This window comes from Paecilomyces variotii (assembly GCF_004022145.1).
Source record: "Paecilomyces variotii strain CBS 101075 chromosome Unknown C8Q69scaffold_6, whole genome shotgun sequence".
In the NCBI taxonomy this organism is placed as follows: Eukaryota; Fungi; Ascomycota; class Eurotiomycetes; order Eurotiales; family Thermoascaceae; genus Paecilomyces; species Paecilomyces variotii.
The window spans coordinates 1,590,157-1,613,243 of record NW_021167145.1 but is presented as its reverse complement, the minus strand read 5'-3'; the positions used below and the strand labels follow the sequence as shown (position 1 = coordinate 1,613,243).

The following is a 23,087-nucleotide window of genomic DNA, read 5'->3' as shown; positions in this document are numbered from 1 at the left end:
TCACGCTGGGCGGGATCCAATCAGCAGCCAGCCCGGGCAAAGGTATGTTGGAGTCACGGGATGGGTTACGATGCCATGATCCAATTCACGGTGTGAAGAAAAGAAAAGAAAAGAAGGACAGGAAAAAAAAGAGAGAAGAGGAAAGAGAGGAAGAGTGTGTTCAATAGATTCCCTGCAGCGAGAGCCAGGGGACGATCAGAGCTGCACCCCAGAATCAGAATCAGAATCAGAATCAGATGAGATGGGATGGCGACAAGAAGAGCAAGGGACTGGACTGCAAAAATCACAATACTAATAATAATAGGAGGGCAACGCACGGAAGAAAAGAACAAAATTTAGCGCGGGCCCGCGTTGCCGCAACTCAGCGCAGGGTTAAAAGGGCGCTCGCTTCCCCGGGCCTGGACGAGCGAGATCGAAGACGCGAACACGCTGTGCGCTTATCCCCACGCACCTTTTTCCCTGCTTGACTGCTCTTGACTGCTCCTGAACTGCTTCTGACTGCTCCTGACTGGCCGATCACTCCACTGCGCACACTGCAGCCACGCACCACCTCGACCCTCCACGATTATCGCACGGGGAGCTCGGACCACCGGTGGATGTACAGTACAGTACATACATACATACATACAAAAGAAACAAAATACGATCATCTACGATCATCTATCTATATAATATTGTTGTTGCGACTCACCACGCGCGGAGATCTCCGGTTTCATTCCCGCCTATTCGACTGCGGCAACAGCCTGCTGCTTTGTCTCTTTGCGGGTGATGCGCTGATCCAGACGCCCCATTGTCAGATTCATCCCATCTACACGGTATGCACCTGTCCTCTTCCCCCGATATCTTATATCCCTCCAAACCCTTCGCGCCAGCAGCTGTCGCGCTGACTTTGGATGTCCTAGCGATGACAGACCAGGATACCTCGTACAGACCCCGTTCACCAGACTTCTCCTCCTTGGAGCCCGCCTACCCCCCCGCGGTCACCTCTCCCTACCACCCGCCGCCCTTCCCGCTCACCAGCCCGATTGCCCATCGCGCTTCCTACGACGCCTCGCCCTTCTTCACGCCCCAGTATCAGCATCCCGTCGCGCCACCAGGTCGGGTCCCGCAGCAGTACATCCCTCCGTCCATCGACCAAGAAGAGATGGCTCGTCGTTCCGCCCGCGTCGCACGCGTCTCTGAGACCGTCGCCTGGCAACCGGAACCCTTGACGTTTGAAACCAAACCAGAGCCTGCCCACCTGGACGATGCCTCCAAACCGCGCCCCTGGTCTGGGGTGGAAGTCAAGACCAAGTTCCCCGTCGCACGCATCAAGCGGATCATGCAGGCGGACGAAGACGTCGGCAAAGTCGCTCAGGTCACCCCCATCGCAGTGTGTAAGTAATCGCCGGGTGATTCTCCCCCACGCACAGAATCACAAAAACTAACGTATTTTTCTTTTTCTCGCTCACAGCCAAAGCCCTCGAGCTGTTCATGATCTCCCTCGTCACCAAGGCCGCACAGGAAGCCAAGGATCGCAACTCCAAACGGGTCACTGCGGCGCATCTCAAGCAGGCCGTGGCCAAGGACGAGGTCCTCGATTTCCTGGCCGATATCATTGCCAAGGTGCCCGACCAGCACTCCCGGAAGCACGATGATGACGGCAGTGATCAGAACGAAGGCAAGCGGAAGAGAGGAGGCGGACGGCAGAAGAAGGAAGAAAGCGACTAAGTGCAGTGGCGTTACTTCTCTCTGTCTGCATAGTCATGGCGAATGAATTAACGGATGTGTATGGACCCTTAGACTGGGATGGTGTGCAGGCGCACTGGTGGTTCTGGCGTTCCGGTGGCAGACATGGCCTGGGTTTTACATTATTGTTTGCATGTGGATAACTAACTAGCTGGTCAGCACTTGAGATTTTTAGTATTTTCTTTCTCCCCTGGGGATTCAGGACTTCTTCCGGTTGGGGTAATCAGCGGCGAGGGTTCCCTTCGCCGGTATGGGATCCAGCAATATCAAGAAATAATCTCGTGGAGGCAACGGACGTGACCGTTGCACTGTACTGTACTTGGCTTTTTTTTCTTTTCTTGTAAAATCCTGTAACTCATTAGATAGTAGTAGTAGTTATTGAGAAGCTTCACAAAACCTCCGACGACGGGACGCTTGGCGGTTCCAGGGGCTCCGACACTAGATAGACTAACGGTCGCCGACACGCCCCAGAGCGCGTCTCCTTGATCGACCGCCCGGATGCTTGACCGTAGACTGGCCTCCCCGCTTTCAATAGAACATGCTGCCCTTGGGGAATCATGGACTTTGTAAGTATCTCGTCGTCTGATCCTCCATCGATCTCTGTTCTGTTTCGCATCTCCTTCTTGCTGCGGCATCACAGCTGACGGTCCGGTAGTGGTCTCGTCTCATTGGCGGTTCCCGCTCGCTGTCGTCCAAGACGCTGCGAACAAATACGCCTGCGGAGCGACTGGCAGCCTTTAAACGGACATGCAATACACTGCAGGTGAGTCCGGAAGATGTGATGATTCCACGAGGAGAAGTTCTTTCAATTGAGCTGATGGACGAGCCAGCAAATATGGCGGACTAGCAATTCTCCCTCCAGCGAGCTGGGTGCGACGGCTCACGCGCGCAATTGCCTCGATCGTCTGAATACAGTGCTCAGTGACGAGTCTCGAGGACCAGCTCCCCATCCCTGCCTGGCGTATGCTTCGACATCCCAGATCTATGTGACGGTGACGAAGCTGGCCCTGTCATCCTACGATGAAGACACTCTACGAAGTGCCGCCATCTTCTTTAACACCTTGATCGATGCGGAGGTCGATGGCATTGTCGACAGCCGGCTTTTCGCTCGAGCGCTCCTGGATCTCGTCCGCAGAGGTGTAGCTGCTGGCGAGGAGATCGAAGGCAGGTTGATAGAGCTGTTGTTCGGAGTGGCCAACAATATTCGTCTGCAGCCTCATATCCTATCCGCCTGGTTCGTCCCGAAACAGCGGTCAGATTCCGACGACGGAGACCAGACACACTCAGGGAAGGAATTTGCTGGAGAAACGAGAAAGGACGACTTCCCGCTCTTTTATCTGTTGATTGAGTATGTACACCATGAAGGTCGAGCAGGTGATTTTGCGCGCACGGGCTTGCTGTATATCATCGAAACAGCGTCCAACTCGCGGCCTTTGGAACGGTGGTTGATCGAGAGTGACTTGGCCACGCTGATGGCCACTGGATTAGGAGCGCTCTACAGTCAACTGGGCCGGTGAGTAGCAGGCTGACTATGAGGTCGTGGGCCAGCCTGTGCTAACTTTTGCAGAACTCTCTCCTTTTCCGTGACGGACGAAGATGTACCCCCAATAATCGCGTTTTCTGACCATGCGCGCCAGGAGACTGCGGTACAGCCACAGCTCGGCGCTCATATGGATTCGTTCCTCTCGTACCTTCTGTTCTGGCAGGATACCGTCGATCACTGTAAATCCGCAGAAGTAAACGACACATTGCTGGACCATTTCCAGATCCTTTTCTTACAGCAGCTTCTGTAAGGATACACTCCTAGGTGCACTCTGAACCCTTTTCTTTTTCTAACTTGCTCCCAGTTACCCATCATTGCTCGAATCATCCGATGTGGACGGCGGCTCCACACCCGCCGTCCTTACATATTTGTACCGAATTCTGGAATCGATAGACCAGCCTTATCTGATCCATCGAATTCTTCATTACTTGCTCGCATCGTCATCCGAACCCGAACCTATAACGGAGACAACCCGTATGCCAACCCAACCTGTCCGCATGTCGCTCAGTCGTAGAAAGTCATTGGATATATTGGCTGCTTTCGCCGAAGAAGCCGCCAAGCCCTCCCCGTCGCTGTTCAATCTCGTTGATCTGGTCCTCATGAGCATCAAGTCTCATAATCGACAAACTGTGATTGCTACCCTGCGACTGCTGGCGGTGATCTTGCAGAGGCATCACTCCTTTGCTGGCTCTCTGATCCAGACGAGTCCTCCCAGCTACCAGGAGACGCAACGGACAGTCGGTGCACTGAACGCGGAATTGCAGCAATTCCTGTCCATGGCCACCACTATGGTTGATGATCCGACTCTGGACGAGTCTTACGAGAACTACCTGAAGGACGCAACGTTCATTCTCGAGTCACGTCTCTTCCTCCTGACCCCGTCGGTGGGCAACTTCCCAGATGGACCAGCCGATCGACCCTTGGATGTCCAGGACGATGACCCGATCTTGAAGGAGATCCTGCGGCTTCTGGACTCCTTTTTCACCAACAGTGTTGTCGTGAACCTGGCCCTGACCGAAGTGATCACAAGCCTTGCCTCGTCCAATCTCGTCTCACTTGACGGCTGGCTTCTCGTGAAGCCATCCAACTATGAGTATGGACCGGAGGCGGCATCGGATTCCAGTGTGCAATCTCCAGAGCCGGGCACGGAGCCGCAATCGCAACCAAACGAGACAGATCCGTTTTCCATGATCAAGTTCGCGTACAAGGAACCGACATGGTCGGAGAAGAATGTTCCCTTGGTGACGGGGAGGCTTCAGAGTCTAGTGAAGCATGTCGAGGATTGGCGACGCGACATCCCAGACTTTGATGTCCTCGTTGCGGCGCGCCGTGATCTGCTGCACCAGGACGAAAAGCCACAGCCAATGCCTATTCGATCTCGACAACCGTCTGAGCCTCCAATTGGCACTCCCAATGGACGGCCGCTGCAGCGCGTAGCACGTTTCGAGGTAGAGTCTGCTTCGCCAAGGGGGCGAAACCCCAGACCGTTTGACCTTTCCGAGGCATCGCCATCCCGGTTTGCAGCTGGAGGCTCCCCGTTGCGGGAACAGTCAGTCCGTACGCCCCCGTCCCGTGGGGTGTCTGCTTCACGGTCAGTCGTCGCGGAGGATCTGCGCCGCCGTCTTGCTATGCCATTCCAGGTCGACAAACCGATACCAGGTTCCGAACCCCAGCCTGTTAAACCGGAGGCTGCCAGCATCGACGGCGAAGCACCTGCGGAAGAGCAGTCTAAAGCCCAGGACGCTGGGGAGACGGTCACTCTGGGCCATGTGCTGACCAACACGGTCATTCTTTATGAGTTTATCCTGGAGCTGGCGGCGCTGGTGCAAGTGCGTGGCAGCCTGTTCCAAGAAGCCGGATACACGCGATGAGTCTGCTGAGTAGGTGATGATAGTACGATATGTGTCATTATTATTATGTCTCGGACCCTGTATAAACAGTCTTTTCCGTCTCTAGCTTTCCCCATCTCCCCCTTCTGCATCGTTTTCGAGTTTGGTTCCATTATACCCACGTCCCGCTTATCTAGATCGTGCTTCTTCCTTGTAGTTAGGTACAGTTCGGAACATACTACTTGATAGCTGAAGAGGGAGCCATTTTGAAACACAATGCATGGTGAAAAGTAAACAGTACCGTAGCGATTGGGAGCCAAGTGTCAATTAGACCAGATTATCGTTCTTTGTCTATGTATTCCTGTACGAGCGGTCAAATATGATTGGACCACCATGAGATGTTAAAATAAAATAACAGACCATCTGTAATCCTACTCCAGTACTGGGTTTGAGATCGTCATGGTCCAGGCGCGTGCCGTCCCTACTTAAGTAGGGGCGAGGCACCAGAAAGCTTGAAGAAACTCGCTTGCTGTCAAGGCTTCTTCTTAAGCGTTAAACCCATCGACAGGGATTGAAGCAAGATAGCCATGGATTCTTTTAGTTCCCATTTCAGAAGATGACAAGCGTTTATACCCCGCACGAAGTCGAGTCTACGTATCGCACAGGGCTGCCGAGGGGCTGTTTCTACAGACTCGTCGTTCGTTCTAGAGTCTCTTCATCTTGCCAGATTCTGCAGAAGGCCGCGTTATGTCTACTTTGAAGACGGTCAAATACTAACCTCTCGAAAGCTATTCTCACCTTGCACGGATACTCTTTGCTTCATGCATCATCCAGACGAGAATGCGCTGGTGGAACCGAAAACTGCGGAATCGACGGCACCGCAGACGGATCGTCGTGGGAACAGCTTCGATGATGCTGCCTCATTATTGGTCTCCCCGCAGCAACAGGAACTGCTGAGCTCAGCTGAACTACCGGCTCTCTCGGTTTCACGTCTGTCTCTTTTGACTTCATACCTTTTCATTATTATCCTTCTGGAGCTGCGGAAGAAACGGACGGAGTGAACATTCCCTCAGGCCTCTTGTCCTCGGATTTCCGTCACTACCCGCACGAGAGACATGGACTGAATTGTCTTCGGTCCACTCGGAAGTAATTGAGTCGTCTGGTCCGGGAGCAACAGGGAACGTGAACGAGCACGCGAAAATATGCAGGCTGCGCACAACGACGACCTCCGCGATCAGGAGGATGCGCCCTTCCTCCCAGGAGAGCAAGGGAGCTCTGCGCCGCCTCGTTATAATGACCGTGCCGCCAACGCCGCGCGCGAGAAATTGCGCTGGCGTCTGATCATTACGCTCTTCGCCATGATTCTCACCGTGGAAACGGGAAATGCCATGGTCAGCGGTCCGACGACTCGAATTTATGAGGCCATTGCCTGTCGGGATTATTACCAGGCGCATGATCCGAGTAAGATCGGGAACGGCGGCCAGATCCCCGAGGAGCTGTGCAAGAATTCGGAGATCCAGAGTGAAGTGGCCATCGTGAAAGGATACGGAGAGCTCTTTGATGGCTTGACCAGTATGTGACCGATACAATTGACTTACATCGGGCCAGTAGACTGAGCATATGCGCATAGGTATCTTTCTCGCTATCCCGTACGGACTTCTGGCGGACCGGATGGGCCGGAAGCCTACCATCTTGCTCAGCATCCCCGGATTCATACTGAACATGGTCTCCACCCTGGTCGTGTTGTGGTTTTCGAACGTGTTCCCATTGCGCGCGGTCTGGTTCTCTTCCCTGGCGTGGTTGCTGGGCGGTGGCCTGGTCGTCGCAGCGGCACTGGTTTGGACCATGATGGCGGACGTGACCACAGACGCTCAGAGGTATGCAGTTTCACAGAAACACGATTATAATCTTTCAGTAGGCTAATATCCAGCAGAGCCACCATGTTCTTCCAATTCGGAGTCGCCGTCATGGGTTCCGAGTTCATTTCCAGCATGATCAGTTCCTGGCTCATGCAGTTGAATCCGTGGATTCCGATGCTCCTCGGTTGGGGAATTATGCTGGGCGGCATCTTCGCTGCGCTTTCTCTCCCGGAGACAAAGAACGCGTTCCCTACTTCGGCCAACGAGATGTCCGATTTCAACAGACAAGAGGACGAGGACGAGGTCGAGGTCGAAGCTCCCCGAAACTATGGCCGACTCTTTGGAAGGAACACGTTGCTGCGCAGATCCTGGGCTCGGGTCAAGTCGATAGTTGCTCCCTATAGCTTCATAACTGCAGATAAGCAGGTTCTCTTGCTTTTGTCTGCTTTCCTGGTTTACAAGCTCAGTCGCGGAACGTCCTGGTTCCTCGTCCAGTACGTTTCGCTCCGGTACGGCTGGACTATCGCGCGGGCCAACCTGCTGACGTCCTTGAAATCTATCCTGACCGTAGTCCTCTTCGTGGCGGGATTGCCTGCCGTTTCCTGGTATCTGATGAAGTACCGTGGCGTGGACAGCCGACAGAAGGACTTGATCCTCACCAAGAGCAGCATCGTGTGTCTTCTTGTCGGGACCCTTGGTATCGGTCTCTCCCCGACAGCGCCGCTGATGATCACCTGCCTGGTCATCCAGACTCTCGGGCAAGGTTTCGTATATGCAACACGGTCGATAATCACAACCATGATCCAACGCGACCAGACCGCAAGGCTATACACCATCATCGAGATCATCCAGGCTCTCGGTATGATCCTCGCCAGCCCTATCATTACCGCTTTCTTCCAATGGGGTCTCAAATTGGGCGGCTTCTGGGTCGGATTGGCCTGGATGGTCGGGACAATTCTCTTCGTCATTGTCGCGTGGGCCATTTGGTCAGTCAAATTACCGTATGTTCCGAAGACCACGCTCGATTCGGAGGAGGAATGAACGAAGGTTTATCTCCAGTTACTCAGTGAGAGTAATACAGCTTCTTCTGGAAGCAAGCTATGCTATATGTTATCTGATGTTATATAGATCGAGATGCTTACGTGTTATGTATGTATAGATGGGGATTGCTATAGAATGATTCAATGAGAAAGGATTTTCATGACTGCCTACTATCTGGAACGTAGACATGGGTATTACCTATACATAGAACAGTCAATTGGTCAGGACTAGGGCTAAGGGGAGCCAGGAATAAGGCATACATGAACACTCCTGGATGTAACCAAAGGTGGTTATTTCCATATTATAAGATAGATGAAAATCATATCCTGGACCCGAGCAAGACCTAATCTCCATTCGTCGACGCTGCATTTCTGTTGCTACTCTCTAACCGAGAGGTAAGCATCTGTCGAAGAATACAGGCACAACGATCATAGAAAGCAGGCTGATTCTTGACCGACGTCCAGCCATTGACATCGATGACATAGCTCTTTCCTTTGTTCCTGACGATATCGAATCCGCAGACTGCCTGACCAAATGTGAGCGCAATTTTAGTCGCAGCTTCTGTTTCCTCCCTGGAGAGAGTCGTAGCTTGTCTTTTTTCTCTGCCATCGGCTTCTCGCACAACAACATCAGAAAGAACGGGAGATTTACGCGTGACAGCAAGGCAATAGGTACGGCCCACTGCGTAGGCCTTGACGTCTTCACCGCCGTCGGCATTCAAAAGTGGCTCGTATACATAGCTATTGTCCTGCTCCATGATGCATCGAGGCGTGACCAAGGAAGGGTCATACTCTGAGCATTTGTTGCCAACCTTTCGGAACAGCCTTCTCCCTCCTCCGTCACTTTGAGCAGTGCTAGGGAAGTAGATATAAACGTTGTGGTCTTCTGCACTTGCAGGCTTCTCAACAAAAGGTTTGTGCAGCTTTTGACCATCAACAAAGAGCGTATTCCCGTCTTCTGATAGAGACACATTAGAATGGTAGGGGATCTGGTCGCCATTATCATGTCCTGAAGGCCCTGGAAGCCTTAATCCCAAAACATCGTAGACGTGCTTGAAAAGTTTCCAATCATATGCCCTGGCGCCGCCGTCACGGTTAACTTCCAGCCTCTTGGGAGTTCGCAGACCGAGGAACTGCAGGATTCTGTGGCAAAGACGACGGTCCAAGAGAAGTTTCTGCATGAGCAGGTCGTTGTAACAAATTGGCAACCGAGACTCAACGTATGAAATCGCCTTATCCAATGGAAAGTTGTCGGAATAAAAGGCGATCAGAAAGTCGCAGGTTGGCCACTCATCCACAGGCCTTTGAACTAAAGTCTGGTCGCCAAAGTATACAATCTCGAGATCTCCATTTCCTTGTAAGCGGCGGAATATCTCTTGGTTCGCCTTGCTGAGAACCTTTTCATCCATCGCGCAGATGCCGAGTCTGCCCAGTTTGGGAACGGCTAAGTTGGCACTTGGGGATCCATGGATTGAGGGCTTCTCCAGAGAGATACTGTAATTCCCAGTCTGAGTTGTAGAACTCTGAGTGTCTGATGGGATGCGAACAGGCGAGTAAACCGGTGAGTATAGTCTTGGTAAAGCATGTAGGTGGCTGTTGCGCTGATCCACCGTTGGGTGCTCGAGGCACTCTTTTGCCGTATATACCACAGACATCATGGAGGTTCACAGGCTTCTGACCGTCCACAAGTAACAAAAGTGTGGAAAGAGCTCCCCTGAACCAGAGAAAAATCCCACGACGAATTGTCCAGTTACTCCATGAAACAAGACTGGCCGATGCCATTGAGCTTAGCACGAATCACTTGAGGTTAGAATCAAATTAAATGGTGAAGCTATATTTGAGCAATAATCTGTGTCTGACTAACAGAGGCTGGAGATAGCTAGGACTATATAACCGTGAGATACAATGTATAGTTACCGACTGAAAGCAGTAGGCGCAGCCGCGACGCGGGAAATCCCTTATTACTCCGGAAAATCACTCAAGGTCCCCCGCCTAGAGTCAGGGAGAAAATATTCATGGGGAGGAAGAAAACTCTGGAACTATTATTGAAGACTCACAGCCTTGTTCTGTTGCTTGCTCTTGCTCCCCCAAGCCCCGCAACATACTACCCCAGCGCGGGACAAAAAAAAGCTTTTCAAGTGAGCGCCAAATGAGTAGCCAATTAGGGAAATGTGCTAGCTCTCGGGTGTTGCTGTGTAGGAGATCAGCAATCATGTTAGTTGCAACGGCTAGACAACATGAGTCAATCTTTTGGGCACTGCCACCTTTTCGGAGCTCTCCTTCGCGCTTCCGGGCGACAACACAATGAGGCAACCCTGCCAGCGAGGAAAAATCTGAGGAGAATGCTTCGATGAGGCATTTTAGGACGTTCATGCGTGGACAAGGTAAACGGCTGATAGTCCATCGGTAGGCAGATTATTTCTTGGGTCTGGCTACTACCTTCCATTGCATTCCTCATATGTATGCCTATTCTGTACAACTAGATACTGGTGTTTTCCGACATTGATATAAATCACAAACCCCCTTTTAGTTACGACTAGCGTTCTCCAAAATACTTTATTTGTTTCAGCATAGTATTTGACATACAGTTTTAAGATTCGATTACTATCCATCTGTCTATGATTAGAGTCCGTCGCTAGGTCAGCATGACTTGTGTTTTTAACCATGTTCGAATTTTTGAATCATCTGTTCTAGCAGATGAGCTTGCGGATGGCAACATGATTTTTCTCCGTCAGGGCTACTCTGTCCCTGCAGATTGTGGCGTTATTACTCTATTCACCTGAGAGTTTTGTCCGGAGAGAGCAGCATTGCGCGGAAGGAGCCCATTATAGTAAGGTTTGACAGAGGCTTTCCGATACTGGGTTGTGAGAATATCGTATTCATAAGGACTATTGCTTGGACCGATGAAAGAAGGCCATCCGGAAGTGGTATACTTAAGTAGTGACTCCAAGAGTCCAACAAAACTTCTCCAGCCAGACGCTCACTATACGGCTTTATGAGCACAGAACAATCCTATTACAAAAATCATTGATATTTATACCTTCAAGCTTCATCTTGTCCTCGCAGAGTCGAACCAATCCGCGATTCAATATCACATGTTTTTACAAACATACGACGCCCGCCGGATACAATTTAAGAACCCAGAGAGCGCATCGAGACGGGCACTGTCAAGTTCGAGCCAGTAATTCTATCTTTTCTATCTTGATAGCTTCGACTAAACATGCAAAATAAAGAAAACAGAGAGAATAAAGATCCCGCGACAGCATTTACCCACAAAGACATTTATATTCAATATTAATTCTATTACCAATATATTGAATTTTATCAAAAAATAATCAATTTTAGTTATATCCCAGGGGTTTGAAAATAGTAAGTCCTAGGGATTTCTATAGTTATGCGACGTGATCGACCACAGTATTAGTTAACTAGGTCAGTAATACAGCATTTGTCCCAAGATAAAAGACCAAAGACGATTGCAAACCTGTGCCCACTATTTTGGGTCTTGTGATATAGACTACATATCGTTATATAAATCCAATCTTAGGATGATTCCCTTATTTAGGACTAGTTTTATGACCTCTAGAACACCTTATGCAATAGAACGAGGATATATTAGAACATAAATTCCTTGTTCTAATAATAATTAAATAATATAATCAACAATAGGACCCAATGTTGCATCCCGCAGCCGCGGCGCTAAACCTAACATTCTCCCAAGCTTAAATAGAGTAAATGAAACTCCCATAGTTGTGGTGGTGGACAGCTGCTTGGGTCCGAAAATAAAAGTAGTACCTGGTCTAGGGGCTAGCATGGTGGGAGTCTAATTGCTTATTGGGGCCATATGCAAAGATATATGAAACCCGTCCTAATTAGGAATCTACTATCTCATCTGTGTAGAGACATTATTATACCCTTCTATTAGTGGGAAGGTGGGGGCCTATTCCTCTGACGATCAGTTCATTTTATGGCCCCGTCTCTGGTCGCCATTTCATTCAGGTGGGCAAAATCTATTCTGAGTAACTGCACCAGTAAAGGGGGGCTATCACATCGCATAATGCTGTTAGTTTCATAGCTCTACGCCGCAGCGTTGCAAAGGAATGTGTCAAATGACGCTTCGAATGTGCTCATTGGAAAAGTCGAGATTCCGGATGTTAGAAACCGCCCCAAAAAATAAGGGCGATTCAACGCTCTTTTCGATGTCAGCAGGATACCCACGGTTCGGAGGGTATTTTAAGACACCTTCACCATATATATAGATGCCCAGAACGACTTTTGGACCTCAGATTTCGCAGCAGCCAGTGGTACCAATCTTCATATTGCCAGTTCAGTTGAGCTACTGGTCTAAACTCGCCGGCACATACACTCCAGCAAGGAAGATCCATCAGATCACGTCTCTCAAAGATGCTTTTTTCAACTGTTCTGCTGGCCTTCGCCGCTCTTGGCGCTCCGTCTGCCTTTGCCAGTCCTGTGTCTCTCGAAGGCAGGAATATAACTGGAATCGACCAAGTCTTAAAACGGCAGAGTGCTGACCGTATCTGTGGAGGTCAGATACTCTTGAAATTCGCACCGCCCTATCCATGATACAAGATCGCTTACGCAATAAACAGATGAAAACCCCTACAGTGCATCTTTCCAAGCTCAAACATTCGAATATGCCAGTCAAAGCTACAGCGCAACTGGACTAACTGCTAGGGGCAGTGTTGGTGGTAAGTCCCCCTGTCATCCTTTACCATTATTCATCCAAATGGTACTAAAAGCTCATCCTTGTCTTGTTGCACAGACAGAGTATACCCCCACGAGTTCGAGAACAGAAAAAACGAAGTTACTCTTCCTGACTGCCCGGGTGTCCCGGGACCATACCAGGAATTCCCTATCCGGCAGGGTGGGCTTCTCTTCGCAGATGGTGTTGATCAGGGATCGGATCGTATCATCTACAAGATTACTGCTACGAATCCAGCAAATGGTCTTCCGGATAATTTCGTATACTGTGGCGTCATTACCCATCTGGGCGCACGGCGCAATAAGTTCGTTACGTGCCCTAATGTGTAGAACCTTTGTTCCCGCAATAAAGGCTTGGATTTTTTAGCTACAGCCTTATTGTAGCGAATTGACCGGCCTTGACAAGTTGGAGAGTGGATTGGAAGCTTGATCTTGGATAGAGACACTCGTTTAACTTAATCTTGTACGATCTCTCACTAGCTGTATATATCGCAACGCTCATTAGTTAGTTAGCAAAATTTCTATAACAGACATTGATCTCCCTGTCAAAGGAATGGTTCAAACCAGCAGCTTTTCAAATGTCAGTTCTTGTTGGGATCAACTCAAGTAAGGCTCTGAAACATTCAAAGGGCTTTGAAATGGGGGCATCCTTTATACAGCTAATCTAAGAAACCAAGGTTATCAAGGGACTTGGTTCAGCAAGATTAGGCACCTTCAGCTGGCTGATCACAATGAATGAGCAAAATTCAGTCATGTCGGATCTCTTATAAACTCAGTCCACATAACACTAACACCCTGCCCACTCAGTGCCTGCGCCTCCAGCCGATTTCTATCAACCGATGGGAGCAGTTAATGGCTGCTGCTCTTACACGAAGAAGGACGATTGTTCGGCCAGTGCAGTCAGATGATCTCGGAGAGCTCAGGTAGTTATCCTTGTTGTCTTGTATTATGTGTGTACTAATTAGATGATTGTTACGCTTGACGTCAAATAGTCTGGGTTATCTTATTCCTCTACTCCTCCACATCGCCATTCTCAATATCCCTCATCATTAGCTCAGCCTCCCTCGCTGCTATCCTCGCTCCCTCTCCAAGGTCATCATCTATCCGAGCCATTTCCCCAAACCTTTCCCGCCAAAACCTCCACCTCTCCTTGCAAAAACTGTGTTTTCCTTTCCACAGTGGACCCCCCTCGCCAGGGATGCCGGACAAAGGTCTATGCTCGTGCTCTTCGTCCCATTGATATATATCCACACCTAGGGTCTCAATCCAGGCGGCAGCAGCAGGAATGTATGCGTCCAGAGGGTCCGTCGCTGGTAATTGGTTTGGCGGAGTTTCGAGCGCAGTGCTTAAGGCTATAAGCGCGAACCAAGAGAATTCGAGTATTGGTTCCCCTGTCGCCATGAGGAGTGCAGTGAATTTGTTTAAATTGATAAAGTTCGAGATTGCCTTTTGGCGGCAGTCAGGAGGGCCAGAAGGTATCGATCGTACATCCCACTCTTCGCGGAGCTCCCAGTCAAACATTGGCAAGTCTCTCCAAACTTGCAATCCATACTTTTTAAGAGGTACCCCCTGGTCCGTTGTAGCATCTGGTAGCTTTGAGAGGCAGACAAGTACATCGACAAGCTTATCGTGACGTTCGGGAAATTCACACGCGCAGTTAATAATGAGGTTCCATGTAAGATTGAGATCATCATCGGACAATGAGATGGACGCTAATTTGGAGGTGGCTTGCTGCAGAGATATTTTGTTGTTGAAGAGGTCTTGGAGGACAGCGTACCGAGAGGCATAAATTTCATCCGTGATGTCAACCATTTTGAAAGAGATATTAATGTTATGTGTACTTTCTTGTCACTAACGCAAAGTAATTCTAGGTTTATATAACGGGAGTCATCAATAGAGGCTAACGTGGCTCTTTTGGGGAGGGGGGCTGAGCCTAGTAGTAAATGATGTCACGGCCAAATCCTTCGACGAAGGTCAGCAGGGGCAATATTAATATAGAATTTCAGGTGATGCTTCTTATTGATTGCTTAAAAAAAGCAAATAACGGAAATAATGGACTAATAAGTAACGAAACCCCGCTCAGACGCTTCGCAAGGCCGACTGCGGCGCTAAGCGTCCATCACGAACCGGTCACCGAAGGCTACTTAAGCCTAAGGCGCTATCCAATGTAGCTGGGAAACCAGCCCCGGAAAGCTCCAAGTATTAAAAAAGAAAAAGAAAAAGAAAAAAAATTTCAAGTCGGTAGATTTAGGCTTCTCTTGGCTCTTTATTAGCTATGTCACGCCAAGCTTCTGAGTGGTCCCGGCTTAACGGGATCCTTACCCCATACTTCAGTACGATTAACTAGTGTACGCAGGTCAACTCACCGACTTATTTTGTACGGTCAGAAGAAGGGCTGTAAACTCCACGTGCTCAATTATGATATTAGTGTCTGAAAATGATATTGTTGCAACGAATAATCAACAGTATATGATAGTTTATCGCTCCGAAAAGGTTGTTTTTACCCGTGAGCTATGTCAATACTGCTTTACTATGTCTGCAATTCTGTATCGAATCCACTGGATTTCCAGGACAAATTTCACGGTGGCATCTGCGACAGGGTCAGCTGGAATGTTCTATCATAAGTTCAGAGAGCCATTTTCCTGTGCGTCGCGAGTCAATTAGCCGCGGCTGTTGGTTCAGATAAATGCCTCATCTATTAGACTCCTTTTCCACGTTTTCAGCGGTAAGGAGAAGCCAACCAGATTAAATCGGCTGGGCCCTTAGGAGGGGCACAGCACGGGAGGGAGATGGGGGAAAAAAAAAGAAGGATAATGTTTCCATCAATAGCACTCTCCATCTCCTTATAGTCTATGTCTGTTCTTCTAAAGGCAACAATCTCTCACCATTATTAACTCTACAAAAACGATCTGTATATGCATATTGCACGCGAACAGATAATACACACATTTATGGAATCACCTCTGGAGTATATTCCGGACAGAACTGCGGATGGGCAACTACAGTCTGCTCAATCCTTTTGGAATCCAAGTGGAGGCTGCTCGGACAGACGATACGACAAGTTAGGTCCATAGATTCAATCAAGGTACCGCTACGTCTGCATCGCGAGCTCTATTATGTCCTGATTGACTGTTGACTTACCATATAAATCTTCAAGGATCTCCTCGAGGTCTCTATTCGATTACATACAGTCGATACGCATGTAAATCGCTGATAAAATGGAAGGCATTCTCCGGTATCTTCGCACGCCTGGTGCAAAAGGCGAAATCGAAGCAGCGGCACCCACTCAGAGAGTATCGCACGGTCTGGATGGTAAAACACAGGCAGATATCTCAGACTCAGTTGGTTATACTGTTCCTGTGAAAGCGAGGATGCTTGACCGGTGGCTGGACCGTGTCGTCCAGTTCTCAGGTTCCGAAGTTGTTTTCTTCGTTATCATTTCTGGGCTACTTGCGTGGGCTTTTCTGGGTATTCGATACGGTACCGCGGATAGTTGGCAGGTGGCGATCTCAGATGTTCAGGCCATTGTTGCTTATGTCTTCGATTCGTTCTTAGTGCGTCAGGAGTTGAACCTCTATGAAGAGGGAATGGCAGCTGCTGCCACGCTGCAATCAAGGTTGATGAGCCACGAGCGGATGCTGAGAAAACTACTCCGTGACTCCCAAACGGATATGTTCGAAAAGGGCGTGCCACTTGCCGAAGAGAACAAAACCCTTCTTGATAAGTATCGAGTCGACTTCCCATCGGAGACATGGTTTGGGCGCTTTACTACCTATGCATCCCATGTGTTCGGTCATCTCGCTACCGTCAGTCTCTACTGGGCTGGGGTGTTCATATGGATCGGGATTGGTCGTCTCTGCGGGTGGAGCAATAACTGGCAGCTCTATATGAACTCTGCTTCCTCTGCACTCATGGTCTTCATCTTCGCTTTCCTTGCGAATATCCGAGAGCGCCATTCAGCGTACATGAATAAATGCCTTGACGCAATATTCAAGACAGACTCGATGGTAGAGGCGCGCCTTCGACATCTCACTGGAGATGATGCTGAAAATGCCATTGTCGTTCTTCCAGCGCCAAAGGTCGGTATCATACAACGGGCTATATACTACTATGCGGACTTTGTTGGAACTCTAGTTGGTATCGGGATTCTCACGGTTGTCATCGTCGTCTGGGTTGCCGTTGGACCATTGTTGCACTTCAGCTCCAACTGGTGGCTCATCATAGGAACATATGCTGGCCTCGTCGGTATGAATGACGGTTTTGTCCTCCGTAATATGCAGAACAGGCTCGGCAAATATGTGGATGACGAATTTTCTCGGGTTGAAGTTGAAGACGAAAAGCTTTATGCTATTCTCAGTATACCGATGCCTGAAAAGGAAACGATCGGGAAACCGTCACCTACTCAGAAGGTCTCGGAACTCGTGAACAAGATCTCATCTCATGAGCTTACCGTTGTAGCTGGGGTTCTCACCATTTGTGGCCTGGTTGCTGGCGCCAGCGCAATGAGATGGAGTACAACCGGTCAGCTCCTATGCAATGTCCCGCCAAGCCTTATTGAGTCCTTCTTCATGATTGTTCTTATCACAGGCCATAATGCTGCTGACGACAAACGACGCATTGGTCTTAAGAATATATATGAGAGACGTCTGAGACTCTTGTCCTTCGCAGAGAGTATCAAACCGCATACTAATGAAACTCTCGTGGAGACTCCAACCAAGGATATCAATACTTGATTCCTCCAGACCACCAGTCTGGAGTAAAGGAGCCATGCCGCCAGACAAGGCCACAAGAACGGGCTCTGAAGACAAGATTATCTGAGCGTCCCTATCTTGACAACATGGTCGAGACTGGACGGATCACTGGCTACTCCGATATATGAAGAACAAGAAGGAAGCGGTTGCCAGATCATGTACAAAGTTGATGTGTATCGAAAAAAGAGGTGGATGTATGTACTCTCGCGATAGTTGTATCTTCGTTCCCGATGATAGAAACTGTTGTCTCATAGTTCCAACTAATGAGATTCTGACAACGTAGCTTCCTCTCGCTCTACTTGAAGTGAATACGGCCACAGCTAGACGTAAATGGGACGGGGTATGAGAAAACACTGGTGACCAGCCGAACAATCGTTAGAAAAATTCTGGACATCCGACTTGGCGGAGGGTTATGAGTGGTGGTCTACTTATGACCTGAACTAGCGGACTAGTTTCATTGCACTATGTAGATGGAAATCCGTGTCGAGGGGCGTCTCAGGAAGAAAACAAGAAGATCCTTGGCTGCTTGGAACTCGGTAGTATCCTGGCGGCTATAGAGGTTGGTGCATGCAGAAAGGTTTGAGAACGGGAGTGCAGTACTGAAAGATAGTTCAGATGTTTCAGGCTGTGTTTGATATATTAAACCAAAGAGACCGATTCCTGCACACTGTACTTGAGTAATAGTTATTTGCTGCTACGAAGCGCCACTGACTAGGTGACAGACCCAACCAGGGGAGACCTAGTAGTAGAATATGGCGTCTATTCCCGGCAGATCCGGAGACAGAGTTTTGAATTCTGACTGCCAGTTAGTTATTGCAGGGAACTTATCTGCACGACAACACTCGCTGACTATTGAAGAAAGCCTTTAGCGGTAGCATCGCGGTAAGCATCAAGAGATAGGAATGATGCATGCCATTCGCTGGGCTGTTGCGTATAAGACATTTCCATAGCCGCACGTGCTTAAAGGATTGTAATAGGGACCCAAGGACTGTTGCGTTGCTACTGGACGCTTATCTGTCCGCTCTCTAGCACTGGATCTTCTTTCCTCTGCATTAGGTGGTCTGCACTAAGCCCGGAAGTACAGAAGAATCACGTAAAGCCCCGGCCACCAATAGGTCATTTGATCCCTGTATATATTAATCAATTGAGAGAGAAAATGACGGAAATGAAAGAGCTGTCAAGTTATTACCGTATTCGAATGTCTGATATGTGGGAAACCCGATACTGAGGAATGACCACGATTTCCCCGATCTTCTGGGCCGATGCAGGTCCCTGTTGTCCCATGCAGAGCTTGATAGATCTGATTGGGTATTTCCACAACCTTGACGTGGTCATAGAAATGACTTGTTAATCGACAGAGGCTTATATCAATTAATGAACTGATGATAATGACAGTGATATGAACGAGTCGGAATTCTCCCGTTGTCTGACTGTTCGGAAAATCGTCCGATGTCGGTCACGTGGGCGGAAGGAGCGCTCGCATGTGAAACTGGCCAGAGCTGACAGAAAATGGGACAGAAAGATCGTGTGTGCACAAATGACACCGTATCTTTGTGCCACTAGATAGCCTTCCATGGCGATATATATCTGGGGCAATCGTTTCAAGTTCCTGTAATAGTCCCTCTTTTGCCACTTGCGTTGCAACGCGGTCTTTGTCGCCTAGCATATATTGGACGTTACATGACATCAGCTGTCCATATTTATCGCTGCTAGCCATGGAGAAGTTCTCCCAATTCCGCGATAGAGGTATGCAATCTCACATTCTATTTCAAAAGAAAAAAAGACATCTTCGGGGCTGAGTTGACCTGTCTTCGTAGGCTCCGGCATTGCGCCTTTCCTTCCCATCCCAACAGAGCCGGCGGGCCTCTACCTACCTTTCCATATATTCCTCTTCTGCTTTCGACTCCCGCTGCTGCTTGTCGTCTCGTTGACATATTTCTTGATTCTCCAATGGCTTCCCATTGGATCTCTCGGAAAGAAGGCTTCTCTGTGGTGTATTCTGGGTATCCCTAGCATCTGGTGGATTGACCTCCAGATTGATGGAGTGAAGAGAGGGTATGTCAGCTGTGGAGCATTTTGAAAGAAAAAGAACGTGGATTTGACAGTAGTGTCTCAGATCTCTCGCGAAGCAGCGCAAGGAACGCTTACCAGGGCCGGGCTCCATCATTGCATCCTCGTTCACATCGCCCATTGATGCTGTATACCTGGCTGCTATCTTTGACCCGATCTTTACGGCATGCTACCCTTCTACGCGCCAGGTCGAACGCATCTCTCTCTTCCAAGCCATTTTGCGGGCGTTATCGTATCCTAAGCTAGCCCCGCCCTCTGGCGCACGCATGGTTGACATTCGCACTCTCCTTGAGAAGAACCCGAATCGACCCATCGTTATGTTTCCAGAGTGCACAACAACTAATGGGCGCGGAATTCTGCCTCTGAGTCACGCTCTTCTGGAGGTACCTTCGAATACCAAAATATTTCCGCTCAGTCTGCGCTATACACCCGCGGATGTGACGACACCGGTCCCTGGAAGTTACCGGACCTTCTTCTGGAATCTATTGAGCAAACCGACCCATTGCATCCGTGTTAGGATTGCGGAATGTGTCACGGCAGGTGGTTCTATCAATAAGGTGGAATCGGAGACTTCGTCGCTCAAGGACACTCGCAAGAACACTTACGACAGCAATTACTTCGACACACTGCAAGAAAATGCTTCCGAAGGGGGATCGGATGCTTCTCTGACGCGGGAACAGAGAGCTCTCCTGGACTACGTGGGAGAGGCGCTTGCTCGACTTGGCCGAGTCAAGAGAGTTGGACTAGGTGTCCAGGAAAAGTTGGACTTTGTTAAGATGTGGACGAAGTCGAAGCGCAGGCGATGAAGGCTAGAAACGACCTTGTTTCACCATTTTCGTACGGACGGGGACTTGAGATTTTTCATATTGCAAGAAGCTTTTTAGACGGAGTTTATGAGTGTCTCAGAAAGGATGAAAAGAATAACGCGCTTTAGTGCGATGTATATCCATTCCACCCTAGATATCTGGCTAAGCGATTCTATAGATTTGAGTTCTTATTTGACCCTATCATCAACTGTACCTCTTACTGAAACATGCACCTTCTATCTGGAGGGATACATGCAATAATGCTCCGATTCTCTAGTGACATATGCGTAGGATATGGCAACAACCCTTATATGACTTTCAAGGCTGTCGTCGGGGCAAGATTCCCTTACAACATGAGGCTTAATGATTCAGCATTGCATAGAAGGTTGTGTTCGGTAAGAGCTATTAGGTATGTGATATGCTTTTTGGTGATTTTGAGTGGGTAAATAGAGACAAACTAAATCGAACTTCACATGATGGTCATCCAGCCCCTTCCTGGGGTTCATCATTCTTCTTTCTGGCCGTAGACAACATAGCTTCAAGATATCGTTAGCATCATGAACGACATGGAATCAGAAGACAACTTACAAGTTGAACAATGTATGAATGGCAGGATTCTTCGCATCGTTACGAGTCTTCGCGACAAGAACGTCCACTTCTTCCTTGCTCCATCCAGCATGTCTGGTGAGTACGGCCATAACACCCGCCTCGAAGCCACTCTCTGCCTCCACGAAGTTCCATGCACCCAGAGTCTTCAGATGTTTGTCCTTCGGCCAAGCTCCCATGGGGACCAGATATTTCTTGACTTGGATATTCTTAAATCCCGCATCGCGCATCCAGCCCTCCAACCGCGGACCGGTATTTATGACACGGCCTATTTTCGCAAACTCTGAATTCAGAATCTCGTAATATTGCTTGATCGATGTACCGTCCGTGCTTCCATCTTCAGAAAACAACCCTGTGTCCCACTCCTGGAACTCGACCCATCCTCCTGGAGCAGCATTGCTGAATAACTGAGTTAGCATTGACAGGGTTCCATGGTCACGGAGATGTGGAGAGATACTTGTAGCACTCCCGTAGAAGTTTAGCAAAATCCTTAGAAGAACCGGCTAAGTAGCGGCCGTGGATGAAGTCGAGATCTTTTTCTACCCATGTGTCGTCGAAATCGTCAATTATGAATCTGACATTCGGTGGAACACTAAGTAGACTGTGTGTTAGCGACGTTTCCATTATAAGAGGCTAAAATCACTCACAAACTTGGCTGAATGGGGCTCAGATCTATCCCGATGACCTAGGAGACTGGAATTTAGTGACTTTTGCGACGACATCGTAGTTCTTTCCAGGATTCTAACCTCCGAGGAAGGAAATTGGTCCGCTGATGTTTTTTTTGTCCATTGTCAGTATCTATCCAGAGCCATGTCATCCATCAACCTACCAAATTCCATCGCCCACATTCCCGTACCTGTACCTAGGTCCAATACACGATGAGGTGAGGAACCGATCGGTGACAGGAAGAGTTTCCGACCCATCATCGTCAGCATCAATTCATGCATCATATCCAGCCGCTCCTTTTCGTTCTCGTCATTGGGCATGTAGTAGGCTGTGCGCAAGGGAAAATTCAGGTTAGCCGATTTGAACTTGACGTATGAGAGAGTCAAATCACTTGCCGCCATCACGGTATCCATGATATGTTCTTCCATTCTCCTTTCGAGACTCAAGGACCGTCGAGGTAAGTGACGCGGTGTATTTGGAACTGTGGACATTTAGCTTGTTTATTCAGAAATCTCAAGTAGCTATCTCACATCTCATCTCCATAGGCCGAGTCACTGTCGAGCTATAAAAATGTAAGTGAGGCGATTGTGATAAGTGCCAGGTAATGAATGTGTACAAACCCCAGTATCCACCTCGACGGTAACGGGCGGGGCAGACATTATGAGCGTGCTGTGCAGCTGTCTGAAATGATCCTGGTATCTCCAGTTAATATGAGAAGTCACAGACTGGTACTATTACTACGAGGTTGTGAAATAGGCAGGAAATGTCCTCGAGGAGATATTTCAATAAAACGAAAGGGAACCATGCGGTTGTAATAACTGATATTTTACTCACAAACCACGCATGGATGTTCTTCGGTGCTTTGTCGGATAAGCCTGACAGAGCGGCACAGCAGCGGGTGAATCTAAGTGCTGCGCTATCGCAAGACTACAGGGATATACAGGTCTCGGTGTTGTCAGTGATTTCCTCTTTTGGGCCAGTGCCTACGGGCCCCTTGTCACTTGGAAATCGACGGCGTGCGGGAAGGGCCGCTCTTAACCCAACAGCTAGTTGTCTTCTGTTGAAGGCCCCCTCCGGCTGCCCCTTTCGGCGCCCTGCTCCCTAGTGATCACGTGACCTAGGCGAGCCTATATAGGCTTCGCCTAGCTCCTAGATCCAATTAAGCAAGCTTTCTCCCACTTCCTTTAGGTTATGTCGCCCTTATCTTTACCCCTTAAGTAACGAGCTGGTTATTTGTTGAATTAATATTTTATTTATCCTATTAAATTCCTTAGGTTCTATTTATTTATTATAAGTTTTTATAGCTTTAAAATATACCCTATTTTAGTATTTTATTAATCTGTGAAAATTTTTCTCTAATAAACCTTTAAAAAGCCTTAATTGTTAAAAGTGCTAGCTTAAGAGTAGGCATATTTAGTTATCTACTATAGTCTAATATAGTATAATAGTATTACTATTTTAGATATTATA

The 23,087-nt window shown here is 48.7% G+C and overlaps 9 protein-coding genes across 9 annotated transcripts; 6 read left to right on the top strand and 3 right to left on the bottom strand.

Moving 5' to 3' along the window:
• Positions 1-642: 642 nt before the first annotated feature.
• On the top strand, positions 643-1,913 carry C8Q69DRAFT_288814 (putative CBF/NF-Y family transcription factor). The gene is made up of 4 exons (XM_028626995.1): positions 643-815; positions 903-1,376; positions 1,454-1,766; positions 1,888-1,913. The coding sequence occupies exons 2-3, from the start codon at positions 905-907 to the stop codon at positions 1,708-1,710; spliced, it is 729 nt and encodes a 242-aa protein (XP_028484966.1). The 5' UTR covers positions 643-815; positions 903-904; the 3' UTR covers positions 1,711-1,766; positions 1,888-1,913.
• Positions 1,914-1,998: 85 nt separating this feature from the next.
• Positions 1,999-5,625, top strand: C8Q69DRAFT_288940 (Retinoic acid induced 16-like protein-domain-containing protein). Its single transcript, XM_028626996.1, has 5 exons — positions 1,999-2,294; positions 2,384-2,491; positions 2,559-3,241; positions 3,296-3,517; positions 3,576-5,625. The coding sequence occupies exons 1-5, from the start codon at positions 2,286-2,288 to the stop codon at positions 5,140-5,142; spliced, it is 2,589 nt and encodes an 862-aa protein (XP_028484965.1). The 5' UTR covers positions 1,999-2,285; the 3' UTR covers positions 5,143-5,625.
• Positions 5,626-6,212: 587 nt separating this feature from the next.
• C8Q69DRAFT_288767 (putative MFS transporter) lies at positions 6,213-8,172 on the top strand. Its single transcript, XM_028626994.1, has 3 exons — positions 6,213-6,672; positions 6,731-6,977; positions 7,034-8,172. Exons 1-3 carry the CDS (start codon positions 6,303-6,305, stop codon positions 7,998-8,000), a joined length of 1,584 nt encoding a protein of 527 aa, XP_028484964.1. The 5' UTR covers positions 6,213-6,302; the 3' UTR covers positions 8,001-8,172.
• A 171-nt stretch (positions 8,173-8,343) lies between these two features.
• C8Q69DRAFT_402964 (hypothetical protein) lies at positions 8,344-9,654 on the bottom strand (the record flags this gene model as incomplete). The annotated part of the gene is made up of 2 exons (XM_028627979.1): positions 8,344-8,922; positions 9,298-9,654. 2 exons carry the CDS (start codon positions 9,652-9,654, stop codon positions 8,344-8,346), a joined length of 936 nt encoding a protein of 311 aa, XP_028484963.1.
• Positions 9,655-11,983: 2,329 nt separating this feature from the next.
• Positions 11,984-13,289, top strand: C8Q69DRAFT_469740 (hypothetical protein). The gene is made up of 3 exons (XM_028630784.1): positions 11,984-12,542; positions 12,607-12,705; positions 12,780-13,289. The coding sequence occupies exons 1-3, from the start codon at positions 12,401-12,403 to the stop codon at positions 13,046-13,048; spliced, it is 510 nt and encodes a 169-aa protein (XP_028484962.1). The 5' UTR covers positions 11,984-12,400; the 3' UTR covers positions 13,049-13,289.
• A 318-nt stretch (positions 13,290-13,607) lies between these two features.
• On the bottom strand, positions 13,608-14,918 carry C8Q69DRAFT_469739 (hypothetical protein). Its single transcript, XM_028630783.1, has one exon. It carries the CDS (start codon positions 14,528-14,530, stop codon positions 13,730-13,732), a length of 801 nt encoding a protein of 266 aa, XP_028484961.1. The 5' UTR covers positions 14,531-14,918; the 3' UTR covers positions 13,608-13,729.
• Positions 14,919-15,936: 1,018 nt separating this feature from the next.
• Positions 15,937-17,451, top strand: C8Q69DRAFT_402761 (metal ion transporter; the record flags this gene model as incomplete). The annotated part of the gene is made up of 1 exon (XM_028627972.1): positions 15,937-17,451. The coding sequence occupies one exon, from the start codon at positions 15,937-15,939 to the stop codon at positions 17,449-17,451; it is 1,515 nt and encodes a 504-aa protein (XP_028484960.1).
• Positions 17,452-18,873: 1,422 nt separating this feature from the next.
• C8Q69DRAFT_288678 (hypothetical protein) lies at positions 18,874-20,534 on the top strand. Its single transcript, XM_028626992.1, has 3 exons — positions 18,874-19,215; positions 19,287-19,524; positions 19,586-20,534. Exons 1-3 carry the CDS (start codon positions 19,185-19,187, stop codon positions 20,343-20,345), a joined length of 1,029 nt encoding a protein of 342 aa, XP_028484959.1. The 5' UTR covers positions 18,874-19,184; the 3' UTR covers positions 20,346-20,534.
• A 316-nt stretch (positions 20,535-20,850) lies between these two features.
• On the bottom strand, positions 20,851-22,276 carry C8Q69DRAFT_507675 (S-adenosyl-L-methionine-dependent methyltransferase; the record flags this gene model as incomplete). Its single annotated transcript, XM_028632910.1, has 9 exons — positions 20,851-20,881; positions 20,934-21,350; positions 21,409-21,543; positions 21,599-21,636; positions 21,698-21,720; positions 21,781-21,945; positions 22,022-22,098; positions 22,148-22,179; positions 22,238-22,276. The coding sequence occupies 9 exons, from the start codon at positions 22,274-22,276 to the stop codon at positions 20,851-20,853; spliced, it is 957 nt and encodes a 318-aa protein (XP_028484958.1).
• Between the last annotated feature and the right edge of the window lie 811 nt (positions 22,277-23,087).

Excerpts from the sequence above, each read along its gene's own strand:
- C8Q69DRAFT_288814 (XM_028626995.1), top strand. The coding sequence starts at position 905 with ATGACAGACCAGGATACCTCGTACAGACCCCGTTCACCAGACTTCTCC. Across the intron at positions 1,377-1,453 it reads GGTCACCCCCATCGCAGTGT|CCAAAGCCCTCGAGCTGTTC; the intron begins GTAAGTAATCGC and ends TCTCGCTCACAG.
- C8Q69DRAFT_288940 (XM_028626996.1), top strand. Across the intron at positions 2,492-2,558 it reads GGACATGCAATACACTGCAG|CAAATATGGCGGACTAGCAA; the intron begins GTGAGTCCGGAA and ends TGGACGAGCCAG. Across the intron at positions 3,242-3,295 it reads CTCTACAGTCAACTGGGCCG|AACTCTCTCCTTTTCCGTGA; the intron begins GTGAGTAGCAGG and ends TAACTTTTGCAG.
- C8Q69DRAFT_288767 (XM_028626994.1), top strand. The coding sequence starts at position 6,303 with ATGCAGGCTGCGCACAACGACGACCTCCGCGATCAGGAGGATGCGCCC. Across the intron at positions 6,673-6,730 it reads GCTCTTTGATGGCTTGACCA|GTATCTTTCTCGCTATCCCG; the intron begins GTATGTGACCGA and ends ATATGCGCATAG. Across the intron at positions 6,978-7,033 it reads GTGACCACAGACGCTCAGAG|AGCCACCATGTTCTTCCAAT; the intron begins GTATGCAGTTTC and ends AATATCCAGCAG.
- C8Q69DRAFT_469740 (XM_028630784.1), top strand. The coding sequence starts at position 12,401 with ATGCTTTTTTCAACTGTTCTGCTGGCCTTCGCCGCTCTTGGCGCTCCG. Across the intron at positions 12,543-12,606 it reads TGCTGACCGTATCTGTGGAG|ATGAAAACCCCTACAGTGCA; the intron begins GTCAGATACTCT and ends CGCAATAAACAG. Across the intron at positions 12,706-12,779 it reads TGCTAGGGGCAGTGTTGGTG|ACAGAGTATACCCCCACGAG; the intron begins GTAAGTCCCCCT and ends CTTGTTGCACAG.
- C8Q69DRAFT_469739 (XM_028630783.1), bottom strand. The coding sequence starts at position 14,530 with ATGGTTGACATCACGGATGAAATTTATGCCTCTCGGTACGCTGTCCTC.
- C8Q69DRAFT_288678 (XM_028626992.1), top strand. The coding sequence starts at position 19,185 with ATGGAGAAGTTCTCCCAATTCCGCGATAGAG. Across the intron at positions 19,216-19,286 it reads CTCCCAATTCCGCGATAGAG|GCTCCGGCATTGCGCCTTTC; the intron begins GTATGCAATCTC and ends CTGTCTTCGTAG. Across the intron at positions 19,525-19,585 it reads ATTGATGGAGTGAAGAGAGG|ATCTCTCGCGAAGCAGCGCA; the intron begins GTATGTCAGCTG and ends GTAGTGTCTCAG.